Source organism: Brienomyrus brachyistius, chromosome 24 (assembly GCF_023856365.1).
Source record: "Brienomyrus brachyistius isolate T26 chromosome 24, BBRACH_0.4, whole genome shotgun sequence".
Classification (NCBI taxonomy): Eukaryota; Metazoa; Chordata; class Actinopteri; order Osteoglossiformes; family Mormyridae; genus Brienomyrus; species Brienomyrus brachyistius.
Window position 1 is genome coordinate 5,765,127 of NC_064556.1, and position 23,088 is coordinate 5,788,214.

General features: G+C 45.4%; 1 protein-coding gene across 2 annotated transcripts in view; it reads right to left on the reverse strand.

The window, feature by feature from the left end:
• The window catches only part of crebrf (creb3 regulatory factor), a 30,599-nt gene extending 12,730 nt beyond the window's left edge, over positions 1-17,869 (reverse strand). The window contains exons 1-4 of one of the 2 annotated variants that reach the window (XM_048995182.1): positions 17,747-17,869; positions 3,652-3,837; positions 3,038-3,163; positions 676-1,813 (exon numbers count right to left, since the gene is read on the reverse strand). In XM_048995182.1, coding sequence (XP_048851139.1) covers positions 676-1,813; positions 3,038-3,163; positions 3,652-3,660 — 1,273 coding nt within the window. In that variant the 5' untranslated portion in view covers positions 3,661-3,837; positions 17,747-17,869. The remainder of the gene's footprint in view (positions 1-675; positions 1,814-3,037; positions 3,164-3,651; positions 3,838-17,746) is intronic. The other variant, XM_048995183.1, reaches the window with a different exon arrangement.
• Positions 17,870-23,088: the final 5,219 nt, after the last annotated feature.

The following is a 23,088-nucleotide window of genomic DNA, read 5'->3' on the forward strand; positions in this document are numbered from 1 at the left end:
ATTACGGATGAATGGATGATTCATTGTTTGTGGTCTTTACAAATTAAGAAGGAACTGATTGTTCTAAGACTAGAACATTTAACAAATAACCAAATAAATTTATGGTATTTTATCTGCACAAATAAACATTTTTTTTGTTTTTTTTTAGCTAACAAAGAAAATGTATAGCTATATATAAAGGGCTGTCAGACTTAACGTGTTTTCGTTAATTTGAAAGTCATGACGTGTTTTTTTCTCGATTGCCTTTACTGTAATCGTGCCAATTCTGACACCCCAATGGAAGAACAATATGAGCATTGACTATTATTAGGGCTGCCTAATGATAATTTTTCAGATAAATTGTGATTAAATCGCACATCTTGGGGATTAACTGGCTATACAGTTGTGTTGCCGTACCTTTAAAAAGGATTTTATAATCTACATATACAGTATAAAAATGAAATTCTACTAAAAAATCTTGGGCCATACTATTCTCGTACTGGAGTGTCAAAATTAATGAACGACCAACGAAATAATAATGCGTTATGACACGTTAACTTTGACAGAGAGAGAAAGCCCATAGAATACCTGACAGCACAGAACACGTAAAATCCAGAGTAAGCATGACTGGGGAGGGAAGCCTGGGAGGAAATGGGAAAAAGGCCCACAACGTCCCACCCAACGCCGGTCACGTACCGGGCTCCGAGAACGTGTCGCTCATGTCGTCATCCTTGTCGCCCTCGTAGTCCTCATCGTCCTCTTCCTCCTCTTCCTCGTTTTCGGAGAGCTCGTGCTCGCTGCCGAAGCCCTCGTCGTGATCCTCGTCATCCAGTTCCAGGTCCTCCGCCTCCTCCTCCTCCTCCTCCTCTTCCTCCTCGTCGTCTTCGTCCTCCGCCTCGGGCTCCTCTTCACCCGTGTGCTTCCCTTGCATGAGGAAGAGAGAGTAGTTGTGTTCCTCTTCCTTTTTCTCCTGTAAGGCATCAGCCCCCAGGGTCTGACTGTCCCCAGTCACGGGGAACAGTTTGTAGGACACCACTTGGCCGATGCCCTTTTCTGGAACGGGGGGCACCCCCAACTGGGGTTCCGGTGTGTCCTTCTCTTCAGTCGGAGGGGTGGCAATAGTGACGGCAGCGGCACCGGATAGGGAGCCCGTGATGCAGGCGGCCGGGGCCTCAGTGAAGTGGGACTTTATGGTTATATTAGCCTGTGGTAACTTGACGTCTACCGTAGGCCGGCGTGGAGAGTTGATGTGCACTTTGGCCTTGCACACGTAGTCCTTGCTGTCTGAGACTGGGCAGAGTACCTTGGGTCCCTGCAACTGGGCCTTGCACATAGTTTCGGTGGTGGACGGCACAGGCCGAGTGGCCTTCTGGCAACCCTCGGCGAAGTCTGGTAGACCCCGAGCCAAGGACGAGCCGGGGATGGCCAGTCGGGGCGCCGTCTTTTTGAAGTTGGCCGAAGCGGGAAGTGCGTGCGGCTTCTGGCCCAGTAGTAGGTCCGGGTGGTACAGCGTGTCGCACACCGGCTGCGAGTCCTCGCTGTTGAGCTGCGCCAATGTCGGCGTCTTGCTGATTACCTCCTCGTCCTGGTAGGGACTGGAGAAGTCGTCCAGGCCCAGGAAGTCCACCTCCTTTGTGCCCCAGATGTCGCAGCTAGTGAGCTTGGTGTACTTAGTCAGGTCCTCCCAGTAGGTGTCCCACTGCTCGAAGTTCGAGCTGTACATGGGGTCACTGTCCAAGGCCTCGGGCAAGTGTTCCATACCCTCAATCTCTTTGCAGTCCCCGATGGTAAAGATATCTGCTCTCGGGCTTTGTCTGGAAGTCATATCTCTGTCCTAGAAACACACGGCACATATTTAGAGACTTTTGTTATGACATAAATAAGATTAGGTCTTTGTTACATGCCGATGTTAGCAGAACACTTGCAGCCTAAACTTGTCTTAACTGGCACCACTGTTGGTCTACTGTGGCAAATCTACGGCACATTGACTTGAGACAAGGAGACTACTTGCCAAGGACACAACATTAGTAGCTTTCTGTGGGATGGCTCACTGATTCTGAGGCAATAAACGTGTGATAAATGTAGAACAAGAGCCACAGAGGATGCATTCGCCAACATTAAAGATATTTTGTGTCTTTGATTTTGGGAGATCCTGGAAATCGCAAAGGATACAACGTTTACATTTTGGTAGACTAAGTAGCCTGTCCATGAACATGTAAGTGCAGGGCGTGCACACACACACACACGCACACACACACACACACACACACACACACACACACACACACACACACACACACACACACACACACACACGTACGTTTCAATTCACATCTTTGTGGGCACAATCCATTTATTACTATGGGCACACACGCACGCACCCACACACACAGACACACACAGACACACACACACTGCTGGTAGCATAGGAGACCCTGTTCTGAAGGAGGTTCACAAGAACCTTTGATTCTACCATCAAGGTGACATTTCTGTGCTTCACAAAGGTCACTTTTACAAACAAGGTTATAAACTGCCCTTTCCTTCTCTTATTAAAAAAATACGACATCATTCATACACAAAACCATACATTTATGCATTACTCTACTTCCCTTTAGTCAAGCAGAAGGCACTTCCCAGCTTTTATAAAGTATCAGATTTTCCAGATGTTGAAATTTGCTCATCTTGGACGGCCGTTTCCATTACATAATGTACTGGACTGTTTTACATTGTTGATATGAACTGTCTTCATCTTAACTTTGCTGAAATGGAAACAGATCCTCCACGGAGCCCAGTGCACGGGGCGGACTGTGACGTGGGACACCCCCTGTACCGTACGTAACCTTCCTCGTTCAGTATGGAAATAGCTCATTCCACAGGTGCGGAACTAAGTGAAGAGACCAGCTGCGGTGGGTCACGGAGTCCCGTCTCACTCCAACCCTGTGGCCAATCCTCGCTCCTATTCCCTAAGGGCCCCCCCCCCCACCCTAGTCCTGAAAGACCCCGTCTTCCTCCGCGAGCACAGCAGTATCTACGAGAGCACATGCGCCGGATCGCTTACCAGCTCGTACATGAAGTCCGGGTCGGAGCTGTTCGCCAGCAGGTCTGTGCTGGTCAGCACTTGGTCAGCGAAAGCGCAGTTTTGAAAGGCATCCCCAAAAGGAGGGTCCATCCCACTGATGCTGGGCTGGGGGGGGGGGGGCGAATAGCACCAGCATATCACAGGACAATACAGCCTGCTCTAGTCATCTATTAACAGATTACTGGCCAGCAGGAAATGTCCCGTAATTTCAGGAACCTGTGGTGTGTGTCTCAATACCAAGAACACAAAGATCGTACTTATGGTCTTGGCAAGACTCGTCTCGCTAACTTGCCTCCCAAGGACAAATTCGAATGCCATGAATCATAGGATTGGTCTCATTTGGCGAAGATACAACCGATGCATCCTAGACATTTGAGGCGGGGCAAGAACGACATCCTAGAATTCTTACTGCCCTCTGTACTTCTGTTCTTGTTTATTGCAACTGGTCTTCAGCAATGGAACATGTCGTAAAACGAGTACATGAGAGTGCGAGGACGGTCGAGTACGTGAACTGAGAAACACCCCTAAAGACGTGGGTCACATGCACGCAGGTCGCACGACGCGTGGGTCCCGCGGGCGGCCGGCGTGATTACCTGCGGCATTGCCAAGCGCAGATCTTCGGTTTTTATCCGAAAACTTCTCAGCCGTCGGTTGCGTCCAGCTGTTTCCAGTTTTACGGGATGCCGCGTGCCAGCGAATCTGCCCGTGTGACCTTTCCACGCAACAGCCACCGCGGCTGACTGACAGATCCTCGACTAGTCCTCCTCTGCCGATCACTCCTGGTGAAGGAAAGCAGATCACCCGGTTATTACAGAGGTTTCAGCTGGTTAAAGGTTTGGTTAAAGAGTTAAAACAGCTTTGTTTTTTTTACCCTGGTTACCGTTCTTAACGGGCCGCCCGGCAGCTGTTAGATGCAGACAGTGGAGGATGGTGATTCACAATCTGCCTGCCCCCCCACCTCGTTTTCACAGTGCAAATCAAGCGGTGGCATGTTGGGCGTCCTGACAACTGCCCTCGCCGCTGGCTGCCAGCCGACCGACGACAACGAGGCCACGAGCCACGCACAGCGCAAAGGCCGAACCGTAGCCAATCAGGCGATCCTTTCTGCCCCGCCGCCGCATCCGCATTCGAAACCCTGGCCCAGGCAGACGCATTAACCGCCTGAGTCACCCGTCGGTCCCAGGGCTCGGGTTCGAAAAGCTAAATAATAAATAGTACCTGTCAAAAAGCGGCTCTTTTTTCATACAGCTGTATTCTGAAAGCCTTAGGTGGTAAATCCCAATTGAGAGCGGAGGTGGTGTTACTCATTACGGACTGTCAGGCAATTACTGCCCGCCTCCCCCCCTCCTGGGCAGATACCAGGAAACCATTAAAATATTTCATTTGGGGGGGGAACGCTGGAAGTGGTGTGGAAGCACAAGGGGAAATATTCCGGTCAGAGACCCGGCGCCACCTGAGGCGGGCACGGTGCGGGAGGCGGGCGCGGCGCGGGAGGCGGGCGCGGCGCGGGAGGCGGGCGCGGCGCGGGAGGCGGGCGCGGCGCCGGAGGCGGGCGCGGCGCGGGAGGCGGGCGCGGCGCGGGAGGCGGGCACGGCGCGGGAGGCTGGCACGGCGCGGGAGGCTGGTACGGCGCGGGAGGCGGGCACGGCGCGGGAGGCGGGCACGGCGCGGGAGGCGGGCACGGCGCGGGAGGCGGGCACGGCGCGGGAGGCTGGCACGGCGCGGGAGGCTGGTACGGCGCAGGAGGCGGGCATTTTCTTTTGTTTTTCCTTTTCTGACAAACGCATAGTTTCCAAAGGTCATTACCGTCGAGAGCGAGAGGAGAGGGAGGCTCCCGAAACACAGCATGAAGAAGCGAAGCTGTATCCAGCTGCGATGCAGCCCAGGCCGTCGACGCGTTACTCGCAGCAGCGTGCTCGACTGGCATGCGGCGTTTTATTTTTTCTTTTTTAAATCATCGCCGCTCAGGCTTCCCCTCTGTCTGTTGGCTGCGCGCACACCCCCCCATGAGAAAGCAGAATCGAACCTCCAGCATCGGGTTCAGAAAGCAGAGAACAGCCCAGATCCCAATACACATCCCCAGCGTAGTTCTGGTGTTCGGTTAATACCCAAGAGAAGGTGCATAAAAGCACCGTAACCGGTCTGCATGTGCATGTGGATCCGCCCCGGAAGCCCAGAACAATCCTCCCCCCCCCCAGGAGCCTGGTACGAATGACTGACCTCCCAAAAGGAATCCGGCCAATCAGATCATACTTCTGAATAAGGATGACATCATCCCCTCGCATTCCTGGGGATGCCCGCTGTCGAGGGTTTCTCTCCGCGCCTCACCTGCATGTCATTTTGCATGAGGCGTGGTGGGTGGGTGGGGGGGGGGGTGGTGGTCATTCCCCACACAGTTTCCACTCATAAGACAAGCGGAGGCAAAAGGCCAAGGGCCTGTGGGGCTTGCCCGAGGTAAGCCAGACCCAGCAGGCCTGCATCAGCGGCATCTGCTGCGACGCAGGAACGCCTGGAGCCTTTATGAGGAGGAAGCCGTGTGGCAGGAGGCAAGGCCTCTGACCACTAGTGACCCGTGAGAAATGCGGCAAACACGCGCCTGGCTGGCCAATCGCATCACAGCGCTGCTGGCCTCTTGCTGACTATGAGGTAATGCCACGCCCCCTCCATCCCAAAACAGGCCCCAGAACAAAAATCCCAAATCCCAAAGGAAAGCGATTCTGTGTGCGCCAAGCTGCGCCCTATTCTCACATTAACCCTCGTCCTAACTGAGGAAAATCGATCATGTTTCCAGCTGAAGGCAGGTAGCATTCAATAATTGTGCCTGAACGCGGCATGTCACGTAATGGTTGTTGCTAGCCTATTTAGGGGTGTGTGTGTGTGTTATGTATATATTATGTTGTGGGGACCAAAAGTCTCCACAGTGTGATAAAAACCTGTTATTTTGACATTGTGGGATCTATTTTTTCTATCCCCGCAAGCGGAAACTCAGTTTTCTAAAAAATTAGAAATGCTAAAAGTCTTGTTTTGTTGCTTCTAATTAAGGTTAAGGCTGGGTGGGGGTTAAGGTTGTCATTGCTAGGATTAGGGGTTTGCAAACACCCCACCGGCCCTATGGGGTAAAAATCCTGCCTCCGTTCTGTATGCTGCTGATGGTGCCACAATGAAATCACAAGTATTCTGTGGTTTTCCGGACAAGTGCTTCCTCCCCGGGCTGAAGGCGTCACCAGCTGCGTTCAAAAACCAGGTGAGAGAACTCACTGTCACAAGCTTCGAGGCGCTCGTGAGGTTGGCCCGAATCAAAAGGGTTCGGAGAGAGCAGCAGTATGAGGTGGCCACCTTGACGTCAACTGCGTCAAGAGTGTTTGGTCTCCCCTGAAACAGGAAACCTTCCACCAATGGAAGACAGTGCACTTCTAAATCGACCTTTTGGAAGAGATGCAAGACGCTGAAGTTTCTGAAATGCTAAAAGCATCAAAAGTCTGGATGATGGACTAGTGTCTCCAAACAGACGAAGAACGTCAGATGTTGTTCGTAATGGCTTTGATCCGAGGCCCATACATTTCATCTCTTACAGGATTTTTTAGATATCTTATATTATCTTCAATATTATAAAATGTATTTTCCTATGTGCATATTATTTGTGTTTGTTAGATGTATATTTATAATGCCTGTATATTACATTTATTGCTTAGACTTTGTACTTTGGCAGTGCTGATTTTATATTTGTCGGCATTCTTCGTATACATGCGCCAAGTTTTAAATATAAAAGCACCATTTGATGTTGACAACTGCAATTTCACTGTGCTCGCACAATGAAAGCTCTCGAGTCTTGAATCTTAAAAAGACAAGCACACTACAAACGCTAAAACTTTTGTGATCTTTTTTTTTTTATTTTGGGGCGAATGTAAATACAGACGAAGGTCTCTCTAGAGATAAGTACTACTGTTTTGTTTAGATTTCAGCGCTGGCCTCATTGCTGGAATTCATCCTAAAAATGCTGTTTAGCATAATAATTTGGCAGTAACTGTAAGCGCAGTAAACAATGGCGCTGTCATTTCTAACTTACACATACTGATCACCGGGCCCGACAGTGCAACACTCTATGAATAACCCATATTGTGTCTTTTTCCTTTTTATTTTACTGACCAGATAGCAATTTCAAGAGAAGGGGAGCGAAAGCCGAATATATTTGTCTCCATCTGCCGTAAACGGTTTCCAGATCTCGCACAACCAGCTTTGGGAAACCAAGTGATTCGCCTCCATTTTTGTTTTCAGCGTAACATTGCTGAGATTCCTGTGCAGCTTCTCGCCGAGGTCAGAACGCAAGAGGCATCCGATAAAACGCTGTGCAGTCACACCCCTCAACATCAACCTACCAGAGGTTAACGTTTCATTATTGGGGGGGGTGGGGGGGGGGAGAGAATACGCATTAATAAACACCAAGCTCTGTAAATTCCGTGCGCAAATCTTACAGCTACGCCGGGCGCAATCTATGATCAAGAAGAGCCTCACGATAAACCAAGGGGGTCTTAGATTCCCAGTCAATGCTGGGATGCAGAGACGCTCGAACAAAACAAAAGCATGTGTGGCAAGTTTCAAAGCTTCCCGTGGGTCCTGGTCCGGCTTGTGCCGCCACAAATAGCGACTTTTCATAGGAGGCGTTTCCAGGCAGGCGGCTGAAACCGCCGCCAGCTATCAGACAAGAGACAGGAGCTGGAACAGCCTCGACGGATGAAGGCGTCTGCTGAGAGGATAAACAAATCAAGGTAACCGTTTCTGAAATGGCAAGGCACACAGGTTAATTAAGTAAACCCACCCGGGATTTCATACGTAATCATGTAATTAATTACTGCCTCTGACTCCATATCACTTCCTGCCCCCAAATGGATCCATAATGAAACAAGGCTCTCTGACTGAGCAGCTACATTAAGTAACATCAATGCGGTTCTCCTTCATAGCTACCTGCTGAGTTTTTACGGCATACCCATTTGCGGACCTGATCTTGCTGCAATTATCGCTCTGCCTGAGTGCCCAGGGATCCTGCTGGGACCAGTGAGCCCAAGTTCAAAATTCCTAAGAGCTGTGCCAATCGTTTTTTTTTTTTTTTAACCCAAAAGTAAATTTCCTCCCATCCTGCTGCTGGGGCTCGTGCAAAAACCTTTGGCCTTGTCACGTACACAGACGGGTTTATCGTTTAAAAAAAAAAAAAACTAAATAAATAGCTAGCAGCGAGGAGAGTCAGAAGACCGTAGCTGCTTAGTAGAACTAGAAGCCTCACTATCTCCAAAATAAGGAACGCATTTGTATAATATTTAAGGGTCCCACACAAATGTGTGGTTTGACAGGCGACAAACACCCCCTCTGGTCACGTGACCCCTTTTGCCCTATCATGTGACCCCGTAGCTTAGTGGGTATTTGTCTTTGAGTCAGGATTGCAGCCTTTTACAAAGCAGTCGCTGTTTACTCAGACAGTTCAGGTTAATTACCCTCTAATGGTAGCACTCCATGCCGTATCACAACGGCCGTCCTCAATACCACTGTCTAATGGTCTGACTTCATTGACAATCAATTAATCCGGCCGACAGCCTGTGAGAAGAATGCGAAGGGCTCTAGAGAAAAGGGTGTATCATCTATTGGGCACCACAGAGTATCGGCCATCTAGCGTAGGGGAGATGAGACCTCAGCAGAGGATGTAGGCCTGCCACCTGCCAGGAGTGGGCGGGGCTTACGGCCATCCCATGAGACCTCGGCAGAGGATGCAGGCCTGCCACCTGCCAGGAGTGGGCAGGGCTTACAGCCATCCCACGAGATCTCAGCAAAGGATGTAGGCCTCACACCTGCCAGGAGTGGGCGGGGCTTACGGCCATCCCACGAGATCTCAGCAAAGGATGCAGGCCTCACACCTGCCAGGAGTGGGCGGGGCTTACAGCCATCCCATGCTAAACAAACAGATCTCCAGCCAGCAACTTCATTCCCGCAGACGCCGACAGACTATAAACCTCAGCGAATTGCGAAACGTAGCTGTGCGGGGAACGCATTCAGATATTCATAAGGATTCTGTAACACTAAAGAAACCTGTCAGGTATGGAAACGCCACCCGCGACACAAAAGGTATCGGACAGGATACCCATCAGCAGCACTGGACGCCAGCCATGAGCAGGCAGCCAATGAGGAGCCGGCGTGGCACGCTGCCTGTGACTGAACAGCTGTCAGGCGAAACCTCGCCTCATCCCAGCAGTTCCGACGGGAACTCAATCACCATACGAGAGAATAAACAAGGAGCGTGTGGTTATAGCCGAGCTGAAGGGAAGCGCGTGGTGCTGCTGATGTGTTTGAAGGTGAACCAAAGCATAAGCTCCTCAGGAGGTGCAAAAAAAACCTGATTAGCTCCATCTGCAAAATACAATAGTCATTAGTGCCTCTTTGCTGTCAGAAACCAAGCCAGCGTTCTGGCAATAAACACAACCGCTGAAATAAAAAACCCTAATAACCTCTCCTTCAATGAATACCCATCAACTAACCACTTACCAAGGTCACAGCGGATGGACCAAGTGGAGGAAGAGCCTATTTGAAGCAGCACAGGATACATAGCTGGGATTCACCGTGCACAGGATGCCAGTCCATTGTGGGGCGCACAGGATTATACGGCACATACAGCGATATTTTTCTTCAGAGGATGGGCGTAACCATTAGCGATCTGTATAAATCCGGCGTATCCTTATGTTTATTAAAATTCGGTTAGAGGGGGCGCGCTACACATGCTTCTGTTTTGGTAAATCACGGAAGCGATAAGCACCGATGTGGCGGTGAAGAAAGGGGCAGCTCAGCAGCCACAACATCTTTAAAAAAGGAGGAGATATCGTGGGTAAACAAGGTAAGAAGACGTTGGTGGTGGGCTGGTGGTTTTTTGCAGTTCCAAGCCCGAGACGTTTGTTAAACATAAGGATACGGCAAATGTATACGGATTACTAACTTTCTGGGCACCACAATACGCCTCATTAATATTTTACGCGTACTACTGATCTGCTTATTAAAATCGTGGGCGTACCGAAAATCTCTGGTCTGGACAAATGTTTACGTCCATCCTCTAAAGCCCTGGTGATTTCCGCACATACGGCATACAGTCGCGACGTAAACATCGTGCGGCCTTAAAAGAAAAACGGATTCTACGGGCAATTCAGAGATGGCAAATCAGCCTCATTGCCAGCCAATCAGATTACCCCGGAGGAAACCTGTGCAACACAAGGACGTCCTCCGAACGCCACGCACAGAGTATGAGATTCGAACCCGCAACCCTGGAGTTGTGAGGCAACTGTCAATAACTAATCTCATCAAACAATCGCCATATCCCTTTCTTCAATAATTGTTCTCTATAAATAAGAAGCAACTTTCCTTTCAATGACTACAATAAACTTCACTGTCATCTCAAACACTTCCTGGCTCTACAAGATGCCATCACGACAAGACAACAGAAACTACAATCTATGGTGAATCAGTACATGCAAATGTTAAATCGTATGCCAAACTTGATTTAAATATAGACTTTTATCTGTACGACACATAACAGGCAACTCCTTCATCGCGGAACCGGATTTCTATTTTTAAGTAGCCAGGGAGTAATTCTGGAATCTCTCATAAGAGTGGAGGCCTCTTCTGATATCAGTACTTTTCTTTGTAAAGACACCCAGCTCGCCACTGATTCCATTACAAGGCGCCGCATCTGACGTTAGCGAGTTGCTTGTTTTAGGTCCCCAGAGAATGACTGGGACTCCATGACTAAAATCACAGTCATTCTAACAAAGCACATGCTTTCTTATCTGCGATTCTCATTCTAAGGCAGGCTGATTCATAATTCCAGAGCTAGACAACACTGTTTATTATACAGGTAATAACATTTCAGTAATACTAATGAATGCTTTGCCAAAATAAGTATTGATCAGAACTAAACTGAACACTGTTGGCCTGATATCAATGCTTACTAGTACGGTTCTGTGTTGCATTTTCTACTTTATCGACTCCGATTCACTGTGAAATCCCCCCCCCCCCCCCACCGCTAAAATACAGTAAGAGGCTCCTGCTGCACTTTGTGACTATTTCTGGCCTCCAGGCCATCCTATGATTTTTGGGGATTTACCACTAATGCAAAATCATTCATCGGGGATGGTAGATAGGAGAGTCGCCTCTGAGTCACAGGACTGGAGGTTTAAAATTTCACCCCTGCCCTGTTTGCAGAATTAGCATATTCTCTTCTTGCTGGACAAATCCCTCCATTACTAGTCTGGTTTCCTCCTGTGATCCAAACACAAGGAGTCAGGATGACCCTAAAGTGCCCATAGTGTGTGTGTGTGTCTGCGTGCGCACTTGGAAGATGGCTACGCGCATGGATGGAAATAATTCCCTGCCCATTTAAACGTTAAAAACAAAAACTGCTTTTGCAATATTTAAAGATCCTTTAAAATGGACAGGAAGCGTTTGCAGATGCCGTAAAAACAAACTACAGCTGTACTCGCATAGACGCACGGCGATTTGCATTTCATATCATCTCTACGTGACTCAGATGCCCGCTCATGCGACGGCGCGGCCCACGGAGGCCCCTAAAGACACATCCAGACACACGACAGAAGACGGCGTCCGAACGGAAAACAGAAAGACTGTTTGCAGTGAGGGCTGAGGAGAATACAGAAGGTGAGCGACACTACCAGAGCTGAAAATGAGGTCTGGCTTTGCGAGAACCAAGCGGACACTATCCAGACCATCTCACCTCTTGGGAAGGTTCAAGACCATAAAGACTTTCTTTCCATCGCACATCACAGTAACATATGCTTCCAAAAACCAGAAAAACAAAAAATAGCGGCAAATTCCCCATCCACGGCCTCTCTGACTCGCGCAGAACGTCTTCACTTGGCCGGGCTCCACTTACTATTTGGGCTGGTTACTTAAGCAACAAGGGGTCGTTTACTCGGTGCGGACAGACGAGGGCGAAGAGGAGGAGCTGAACACGAAGGGCGTAAGTGATCTCGCCTGACCGAGACGTGACAGCTGCAGAAGTGAATCTTTAGGCCCTGAGCTGCACTGAACGCGTTAAGCGCAGATGCCAACTGCCTCTGCGATTTTCACACCGAGATAAATGATTACGAAACCCGGGTGGACTGAGAAGCAGGCTTAGACATCGAGCAGGATGGAAAATGACAGGGAGACAGGTGAGCTGAAGCCAACTCTCGACAGGACCTACGCTGGATTCACACCTGCGGGTCTGCTTCTTGGGGCGAAAATGCGACAATAAAAACAGTGGGAAAGGGGACTGCGAATGGACCCAGACACACAGACATGCCCGGAGCAACCAAAATCAAATGGCGGCTACAGCTACATGATAGCTCATGTAAATGCGCAATCATCCAATAAATTTGTCGGCACTGCTTTGCGTTTGTTGACACAACTCGTGTCAACACTACCAACACATCTACTGCACGCTATTGGTAGAAAATAAAGTTCTATTCGCCTGTAGTTTTTTTTATTCCCAGGTAATTCGTCTCTGTCTTTTGTTTCATAAATATCGCAATGTTACTCATGGAAATTTCACATATATTAAAACAGGCAGCCCCTAACTGCATCTGTGAAATATAAGCCTCTAATAGTACCTCTAACATTCATTATTGGACGGTGAGCCATATTTACCCTGACAGTATAATCTTAATTGTATGCGCACGTGAAAGTTCCACGTTTAGTTCCTGCTGACGAAGTTCGTACCCCTTTCCACAACAGGACAATTCCCTGAAAGATCCAGTTACCACACCGGAATAAACCCGGGCCAACGCAGACAAGCCCAGAGCAACTTAAACGCGACTGCGTCTGTCACAGGAAGTCGTGCCGGCAAAACCACCAGGAACCAAAACCGGAGAAGACCCGGTCTACCTGGAGCTACAACAAAAAAAAAAGAGAGAGAGAGAGATCCGATACCAAACAAAGACCCCTGACTTCCAACCCACTGCCCTGGGGACAGACCAATCCGCACAAAGGGCAGCAAGACTCCCTGACGTATCAGAGACATCTGTCCCCAGGGAGGGAACATTTTCAAGCACATGGGATATTGCTCAATGGAAACGCTGACTTTGCTCTCATTATTGGCTCTTGGATCGGTTTTGTTGACATTCCAATATTAAATTAATGCACCCGATTATAATAATAACCTTGTTTACAGAGCTGAAAAGCCGCCCTTTTGTGTATTTTGCATAACTGTGTTTGAAGGGATTCTTATATACCTATTTCTATTCTGTTACCTCTGAAAGCAATTCTGGGATACAAGTCCATTTTTAAAGATGGAGCTGGCACTGAATAAAGGACCTTTAAAAAGATAATGTAGCAATTCTTATCAGCTAAATAAGTGCTGAAATTTTGTAACATATTTCCAACAAATGGATGCTAATTTTAAAAAATGAAAACCCTACAAACTTGATTGGTTCTCATCAATACAATATTCTTCAATACTACTCTTCTTCGGTTTTAGTACCTTGGTCCAACCACATCAGAATCGCCTGCCAATCCAGATGCTTCCCTCTAACTGAAGAGGTCGACCATTATTTTTTCTACCAAACCAAGTTTTAAAACCTCCCCCGGCGTTAGGAACAGTCAACAATAGATCAACTTTAAAATCAGCCCGAATTACGTTTATCGACACAAACGTGATCCAGCCCTGTGCCCATTAAACCTTCAACGGTCAATCATGGCTGATGTCTTCAAAGTGTGACCACAGCGATTTCAGAATCTACAAGTATATAGCAACAGGGCTTTCACTAGCTAACCTGTAAAGCTGCATGCCGTCTCATGTTTCGACGTGTTTATATTGCACGGTAAATACATTACGATCATTCCTCGGCGCTGGAGGAACCGGCAGAAGGACAAACACGACCTGTCGGCCTCGTGACCTGAAAGCCGTTCTGCGAAGGGCTTCGTCTGCCTTAACGTTACGCGTCACGGGGCTGTCAGCAGAATCATTACACGTCGAATGCAAGCAAGAGGAAGGGGAACTCCACGGATGCAATGGCTTCTGGGTGATTCTGTTTTGGTTTAGGAGGCTATGAATGGAGTACGTTACTTCTGACATCTCCTACTGGGAAGACTCTGACGTAAAAATAAACTGGACACACTCAGCCAGAGATCCAGGAAAGTATCTGGGTTCAGTTGTGCCATGACTGATATAAATTGAGCCACATACGCATGCAGAATTACCTTAATAACAGTCTGGTTAAACAAACACAGGTTTATCGGGACTGTAACGCTTTTAAATGGTTACATTTTGCAATTCCAAAGTTACATAAAGCAATAACAAAAATATCAGCAGTTTTGGTTGTGAGACTAACACTGTGCAATAATCTCAAAATTCCAAAATAATGATCAACAGGCTGAAACAGTTTGCCAAAGAAAAGGTTATGTTTAGTAGTTACTGCCACAAGAAGGATAATCAAGACTGGTTAGCTGAAAAACTAGATGGTCCCCCAGGTTAAGTCCAAACCCACTGCCACTAGAAATACAGACAGACTCAATCCTCTCGGGGCATAGCCCACATTCTCGGTTATATTTAAGTCTGTAGAAAACCAGCTCTGAAGAAAAGAGAAGCCAGACAGATGAAAGAATGAAGAGATGCGTGACGTCTTAACTCTAAAAACTGAAATCTGACTAATTACTCTCTGCAGTCTGAATGAGAGAATGCAACAGTGCTGCGTCTTAAATGCGCACGCAACTGAAAACGTATGCCAGCAGCAAAAGCTCAACAACTAATTACAGAAAAAAAATTTTTTTCCTTGAACAAATTAAAACAATGCGTGATAAGTGCCTGAAATCATCCAAAATGACTCAGACAAGAAAGACACAAGAATATGTAAAATATATTCAACATGAGCCCACGCTCGATTCAAGAAACCCAATGCCTTTCCCTAATTGCCCATTTCATAAGTAATAGTATGGCTGCATTTTAAGGAAGCAGTCAAACGTCTTTATATATTCTTATTTCTGACCAGCTGTATATGAGCATGTACAGTTAGCTGGGTAGGTCGACCAGCATTCAGGTGTGAGCACTTCTAAAAACACTGCTACACAATACTATATATATAGCTTTTCTTTATATTATATATATATATAAATTCTATGTCTAACATTTTCCACACCTTTGCAAGCAGTTACATAATCATGTACAATTGGCAAAATCTAAATTCGACAATACACGATATTTGCATTGCTAACCACAGGAACTCAGATACTGACGTGCAGAAAGAACGAGCGAAAGATGAACGCATGTAAAACGAAAAGCCGGTTTAATGCTGAAACGCCGCATAAGATCACTTACAAAGCATTGCATTGCTACAGCGCTGGGAATAAGAGAAAACACGCGTTTCTGGGGATTGTAGTATGACACATTTAGCGTGATGAGACGCTCGTGATGCCTCATATTTTTAGAGCTGCAATAATGCATTTTTTTTTATTAAAATTGTTTTTTATAGAGCCAGTAGTTCAAAATTGTCCCAGGTGCTTTTATACATCTTAATTTCCAAATGGTAAAAAGAAACGCACGCTGCAAAAATGTACTCGTTTAGTCTCCACATGTATGAAAATGCGCAAATATGTGTCCAAAGCGTGTTTCCAACTGTATCATACTTTGAAAATTGCATAATGGCTTACTACAGGCATTAGAAATACGAAAAATAATTTTCACAAGACGGTTCATCTAAAGCCATGGTATCCCAGTATAATGCATCTGCAATAAAGGCAGTTTTTGTGCCTGTAATTCTAGTCATTAATACATGGGACTCTTGTTTTTTATCGACACTGTATATATAAATATAAACATACAATAATTTAGGAACTAGAAACCATGAATCATGGGTGACAATCCAGAGTGCATCTGCAAGTTCAGTGCCAATAATACACCAAACCGTCTAACCGCACAGATGAAGAAAGGTATCAATCACATAAATAGCTCGATGCATCTGTATAAATATTGCTTCGGAGCGTACGCGGTTCACAATTAAAAGCGTCAGCCAGAGGAAATAACTACTTCATTACTTTAAGCTTGTCCAAAAGAAAGTTTGTCGGGACTCCACCGCCTCTCCTGTGCTCCGTTCACAGTCAACGCGATCAGAGCAAACTGTCTGAGTTTTATCTCCGGTCGGGGAAAAAAAAAACTTACACAACCAACAGCGACCACGTTTCTTTAATGCATAAACAATACCGCTAATTTCCCGATCAGTATCCATAGCAATGACCTACAAAGCGTTCGATATGGTAACGCTGCAATGCACAGATAAACAAGAGCGCATATCTATCTGTAAATCCACCGACGGATATTATGCATTCGCTGCGCCCCAAAAGAAGTGCTGATTGCTCTTGGTTTACAGTAAGGAAGCGATCACGGTAAGCTTGACCTACGAGCCGCGCCAAACGGCCCCGAACTCAACATGGACCTCAGTACATAAACAGAAGCATCACATCGAGCTCGGATAAGGGTTAGCCAACGCCCACGTCTGCCTAAAACCCCATTGGTCAAACACATCACACCCCGCCTTACGAAATTCCTGATTGGATAATCCTACTGTCCATCAAAAGCGAGGTCGATGACAGCCAACGCGAGCAATCTGGGGCTTGGCTGAAGAAGCGGGCTGTAAAAATAACACACATTAAACGGCCTTTGTGCTATATAAATACTTTCCCTCCCCCCAAAAAAATCATTCCGTGTATAGATTATTATTTCCAACAAAAAAATAAAGCGCTTAGCTGTGGCGTTACTTCGGTCAGATGTTCTTAATTACTGGAGATTTTTTTAAAAGCCATCTCAAGACTAAGGAGTTACTAATCCCGGAATTTTCTGCAGTAAATCGCAAATGTTATGAGTGCCGCGCATCTGAATGAAGACAAACAGTATGTTTTCTAGACACCTCCGCACAACACAAACTGTAACGGCGTGTAACATAGCTACCTAGCGCATAAAAACAGCGCTGTACATGGTAGGGGGCGTGTTCCGCTCGTGGACGCGAACAGCTGGTGCAGCTGAGAACTAGCTAGATAGTTAGCTGCCTATCCATCTGACTGCTTTATACTCCAGAAAAAAATATGCAAACCCAGTTGCCAAATGCACGTGAAAACATGCAAAACACCCAATTTGCGTTACAAAAACAAAAAGCAACAAAAAAGCAAATACGAATTAAAATTTATGGAGCCGGCGAGCAAAAATACAAAACAGCACATTAATATATATATACAGTATCTAACATAATTATAACAATGCATAATTTTAACTTGCCAGTAAAAGTTTTTAAAATTGCTAATAAATTAGCGAGCCAAAAGTCACCTGTCCCGTGTCCCTCGCTTAACTAGCAGGCTTGGCTAACTCGCTAGCAAAACATAAAACAATATCTCGTTACTTACATTTGCAAAAATATTCACTAGCAACACATTTAGCAACTGTCTGCCAAACCACATCCGTATATTACTGTTGTTGCTCAGCACTTCCTTTTAAAATACAACTCAAGATAAGACTCGGAACTAAACCCCGCACTGAAGAACTATGGCCTCCCGTCCCTCCCCTGCCTCCCTCACTCATACTACAACTAGGTTGCTAGCTGGCTACACAAATTTTAATTATAAGCTAATTTCCCCCCGGTGGTTTCGAACAGGCAATCAAATACTCATATCGCTCACCGTGCAACCTCACATGCGGATGTCCGAGCGGCGTTTAGTCGCGTACTGGTATCTATACTGGTGTTTTTTTGGCCATTTCTATGGAGTCCATGCTGCCCAGCTCTCTGGTTTGTTTTGTTTATCTTCTTCCTGACGGGTTCCTGGAAAGCGCGTGACTCCCCGCTCACGTGGCCCTACAGTGGCCAATGGGCGCGCAGCTCCGCGATTAACCATGAAGACGCCGCCGCTATGCACCTGTGCACGCGGAGACCTCCGTCTCGCGGCGCCGCGCCTTATAAAATCTCTCAATGGAAATACAGCCACGCAGCGTTAAACCGCTGTCGATATTATAGGAGCTGCCAATCGACAGTATGGTGTGCTGCGATACGGCGCATGTGCCTATTTCGCGTAAAAATATATTTCATTAAAAGCAATACGAATACGAAACAATACGAGAATATTGTTGATTGATTGATTGATAGGACTAAATATAATTGCACGGCTTATATAACGAATTCATTCCGCAGCCTTTTCAATTAATAGGCTAGAATGTGCAGCGATATTTACCCGACGAAAGTCTTAAATATGTTTGCGTAAACTACATAAGTATGGCAATCAACGCTAGTCTGAAATGAGTGTACCAGCAAATACATTTCTCAGCATTTACCACTATTAAAATAATAGTGCATAAGATCTATGCTTATATAAATTTATATATTGCTGAATAATAATTAACGAGTATTCACTATTGCGTCCACAGCGTGTTTACATGTTCAGGAAAACGTGTAGGCTTGTAAAATTGTAGACAATCACATTTTGCCTTTCTCTTAATATATTTATCTTATATATATAAAAAGTATATATATATGATCCCGCTACATCAGTTTTGCAGAGATGAACAAATATTTTGAATCTCGAGGCCCGACACCCTAAAACAATAGGTTGAAACACAAAAAACACGCTGTTTTTTCATATTCCACTATTCTTTACCAAGTTAAAAATAAGTTAGCCTCTATAGTCGATTTTATTTGCAGTTCCAAGGAGTTCATTATAATAACTTTAATATGTTCGGTCGTCTGTTTTGTTCTACGACTATCCCGAAACTACAGTTACAACACCTACTTACCCCGGCGTATTTATTAAGCTGATGCGTTCAACAAATTATTCATAACCATCGTTAGTTATTTTTAATATTATTTGGGGGGAAAATGTTTAATGTTTATATTTTTGATTAATTGCATTTTTAACTAGTTTCTGCTTAGGTCGAATATATAAAACTACAAGTTAATTGTATTTTTCAGATTTTTATGAAGCACAAATGAAATAGCGCCTGTTTGTTTTAGGAACCTCTATGAAGAATTTTACGGAATAAATTTTGTGCAATGTATTCCAGTAAATGTAGCGATGTTTGAAGTTTATTTTTAAAAGAATTTGAAAATGAAATTAATTTGAATTTGAAATACAAATGACTTCCTTTTTACTAGCAGTTACGCGCAAAATATACAACATTATTTTAATTTTATATTAATATTACTGACATTTCTATTACAATAAGATTCTTTCCAAAAAGTTTTGGAGGAAATTGAACAGGGTGCAATGCAAGTTCCTGATTTTTTGGCCGTCTGAAAAAGACACGGTTATTATTCAGGTTAGGCAAAAGCAAGGTTTTCTTTGTTTTAAATAAAGTAACCAATGACTTAAAAACGAACACAGAGGCCTTTTTGTATTTTGTAGATTATGAACAATGCATTTCAGTTTCAATATGTCAAGCAGTTTCATGCAAACGTCAATCTTCTACTTCAGGTGATACTTGTCAGGCTAGATTTAGGCTCGGTTGAAGGTCTGGGCAGGTCTAGTGTGTATGTGTGACCTACCACTGTTGATTCTGAGCGTATGTCCAAGAGCGAATGTGCAAGAGCAGCGGGCACTTGGAATTCATTAGTGAGCCGGGGCCTGTTCTGCACTCCGGAGGCGCTGTGAACAGCATTCTGGGAAAGTCTGGAGGACTCAGCACTGCGATGTCTGCTAAAATCCGCCCGAGGTCCCGGGACATTTGCCAAGCCTTTCACCCAATTAGAACACCTATTACTCAGCAGAACAGAATAAAACTGCACACAATCTGCCTGAATGAAGCTTTGTGCCCCTAAACTGCTTACACTCTGCAGTGTTGTTTTTCCATTTTCTCCCCTTTTCAGCAGGAAAAAGAACAACCGATTTTTTAAAAAAAAATTAAAAAAAATAAAAAAATACACCACGGTGTTCAGCCCCTGTACATGCAAGGTAACAAGCCATTAGAAGAAGACCAGGGTCTTCAACCTTTGTTCTTCTTAGTCATTAGGCTCGTTACCAGCTGTAGCAATGGCAAGTAAAGAACTTTTCGGTGCAATTACAAGCGATAAATCAAATCAAACAGTAAAATAACCATTGTGGAGAAACTACGGGAAAAACGCCTGAAACAAAACTCATTTTCTTTAGAGAACTATTCATTGCAAAGCGCTTAAACTGAAACAGTTGCAATGCGTAACAATCGTTGTAACTTTGTATTATAAATAAACTGCCTGTGCTATGATTTTACAGACGTAAGAGCCACGGCCTTGTTCCCCTGCATTGCGACGAGTCCAGCCAACGGGGGCCAGTGGTACCAGGTGGATCAGGTATAGTAGCAGTAAAACCTCACCAGTTTTGGGAGAAATGAACAGAAATCAGATATGCTGAAGTGAAGCATGGTTGACTCATGGAGACATACAATGGTAAAACAATTCCGGCTTGAAAGATTTATGAACATGCTGAACATTCATAAACATCCATCAATCCATTTTCGGAATCCGCTTGTCCATGTCAGGGTCGCGGGGGAGTCCAAGGTCTATCCCAGATACTATCCCAGGCAGGGAACCCAGGATGCGGCGCAAATGATGATTTAATATATAAATTTAGTATATAATAATATATAACTGCAATGGACTGGAATCCTCTTATACGTGGCTCTATGATCACACAAATAACTTGCGTGACTCTAGCAGCTACTGCCTGAACGTCTGTCTTCGGTGATTTACCTTCTGCGGTTTGCCGCTGCCCCCAGCTGTCTGCTAAACAACATGACCCAGTTTTCACGCAGAAACACGCTGCAGCAAAGATTAATATTTATTCATGTGCCTTATATAAATCATTGTGAAGGGACTACTTACACTGAAGGAAAAAAGGGGGTGTCACTGTGCTGTTCCTTTATTCGGTTCCCTGCATCGGCTTGAGCTGGAGTGAGATCAGTGCAGAAAACGGGCCTTCGTAACTGGCAGACATTTCCGAGCTCTTCTAAAGCACCGAGATTTGATTAGGTCTGTATTCTTAAATCTTCTCCATATCTAATTGTCGATATATGCACGCTATTATTTAATGCACAAATAATGCGAGGATTACATGCACCACTTTCCCTTTTAAGATTTTATAGACATGCAACAGAAAAAAAATATATATCAGCTTGAAATAACTCCAGGAGCATGTATTTGCCGCCCTCTGGTGGGAGAAATAAAATACTACAGGTAAAGTCCAAACAACACAATTCCTATATATCCTGTATCAGACGCGAGTCCATAACAAATTAGGAATTAATGTATCATAAAATGGATATAATAAAGAGTTTCTCTGAAGTGCTGTAAATTGACAAGTAATTAAAAACATTAAATCGCAAAACAGCAAATTTCTAGATTGTGAATGAACAGTACAAAAATTATGAGTATAGTGTGATGTGAAAATCCACCTTCAGTGGTTCAGCACCACTTCAAAGGACAGCAGCAGTAGCTTCGCTGATTGCATCTTGCCTTTCTGCCGAATGTGGCAGCTGTTCAGCTTCTAACCGAATAAACCAACAGTTTAATTCTACTTTTGATGCGTTCTGCGGTTAGCACAATGCATCAGATTACCGAAATCAACATATTTGGACTTGAATGACCTTAACTGCTTAAATTATTAATTCAGTAAAGAAATTACAATGTAACGAAGAACGGATCATATTTTTGGAACTCTACATGTTGAAATTTAGATCATGATGACGGGTTCGCGAACTCTGTAAAAGACAACTGTACAAGACAATCGCTATTGCATTGCATTATGGGAGGGCACTTGAATATGGATATAATATTTAAAAACCTTCAAGATGATTATTGGAATAGAAACATTGAATATATCCGGGTTAATTAGATATTAGCATAGCTATATTTAAATAATCAAATTTTAGCAGCATAAGAATTAGTTTATTACAATGGGAAAATAATATAAGAACCACGACCCATATTATATTGCTGTAAACACCAGCATAAATAGGCATTATTAGTTTGGTTCTTTTTTTTGTGATACACACAACAGGTAATTAACAGGGTGATGCATGTCTCGTGGATTAGGTTTTTATGCGTGTTCAAATCCCATGGAGTGATTATATCGCTGTTGGGCTCTTAGTCCTGAAAACTGCCGCAGGGTCGCTGGATAAATGGATAATCCTGTACTCCGATTCAAAGGTTCAGTCTCAGTTGCATCGTTGTATAGGATATGTGAACACTACAGAAATCCTGTCTATGAATTATCATGAATGGCAAATGAATATTATACTCGCAGTAAAGTGACTCAACAAACTGATCATGTCACACCGCAAGAGTCGCAGTTTCCATGAGCGTGTGCTGATTATGAAACACAAAAACAGCGGCATCCGGAAAGTCAGATCTTGGCCTGATGAATCATGTAATTAATTCTTCTACCTGTATTTGTTGATGGTGTATTGACAGCATACAGACTACACATGGTAAAAAAAGAACCATGAGGATTCAAAACAAAGGTGGGTAGGTGAAACCATGCAGAACTAACAAGGACTGGGACTAAACACAGAGAAACATAAGCAAGATCTATAGCACTAATACATAAGGGGATAATACAGGATAAGGGGCACAGCACTGACGTCTACATCAACAATACTCACACAAGAAGAGGACAGGTGTGGGATGTTATCAATAGCACACCTATATGACAAGGAACTACTGGGAACAGGAGAGGGTTGTTAGCAGACTCTAACGAGACGCGCCTGATGCTCGTCAGCCTCACCTCCCGCCTGGCGGGGCTCTAACAAGCCGTGCCTGATGTTCGTCAGCCTCACTTCCCGCCTGGCGAGGCTCTAACAAGCCGTGCCTGATGCTCGTCAGCCTCACTTCCCGCCTGGCGAGGCTCTAACAAGCCGTGCCTGATGCTCGTCAGCCTCACTTCCCGCCTGGCGAGGCTCTAACAAGCCGTGCCTGATGCTCGTCAGCCTCACTTCCCGCCTGGCGAGGCTCTAACAAGCCGTGCCTGATGCTCGTCAGCCTCACTTCCCGCCTGGCGGGGCT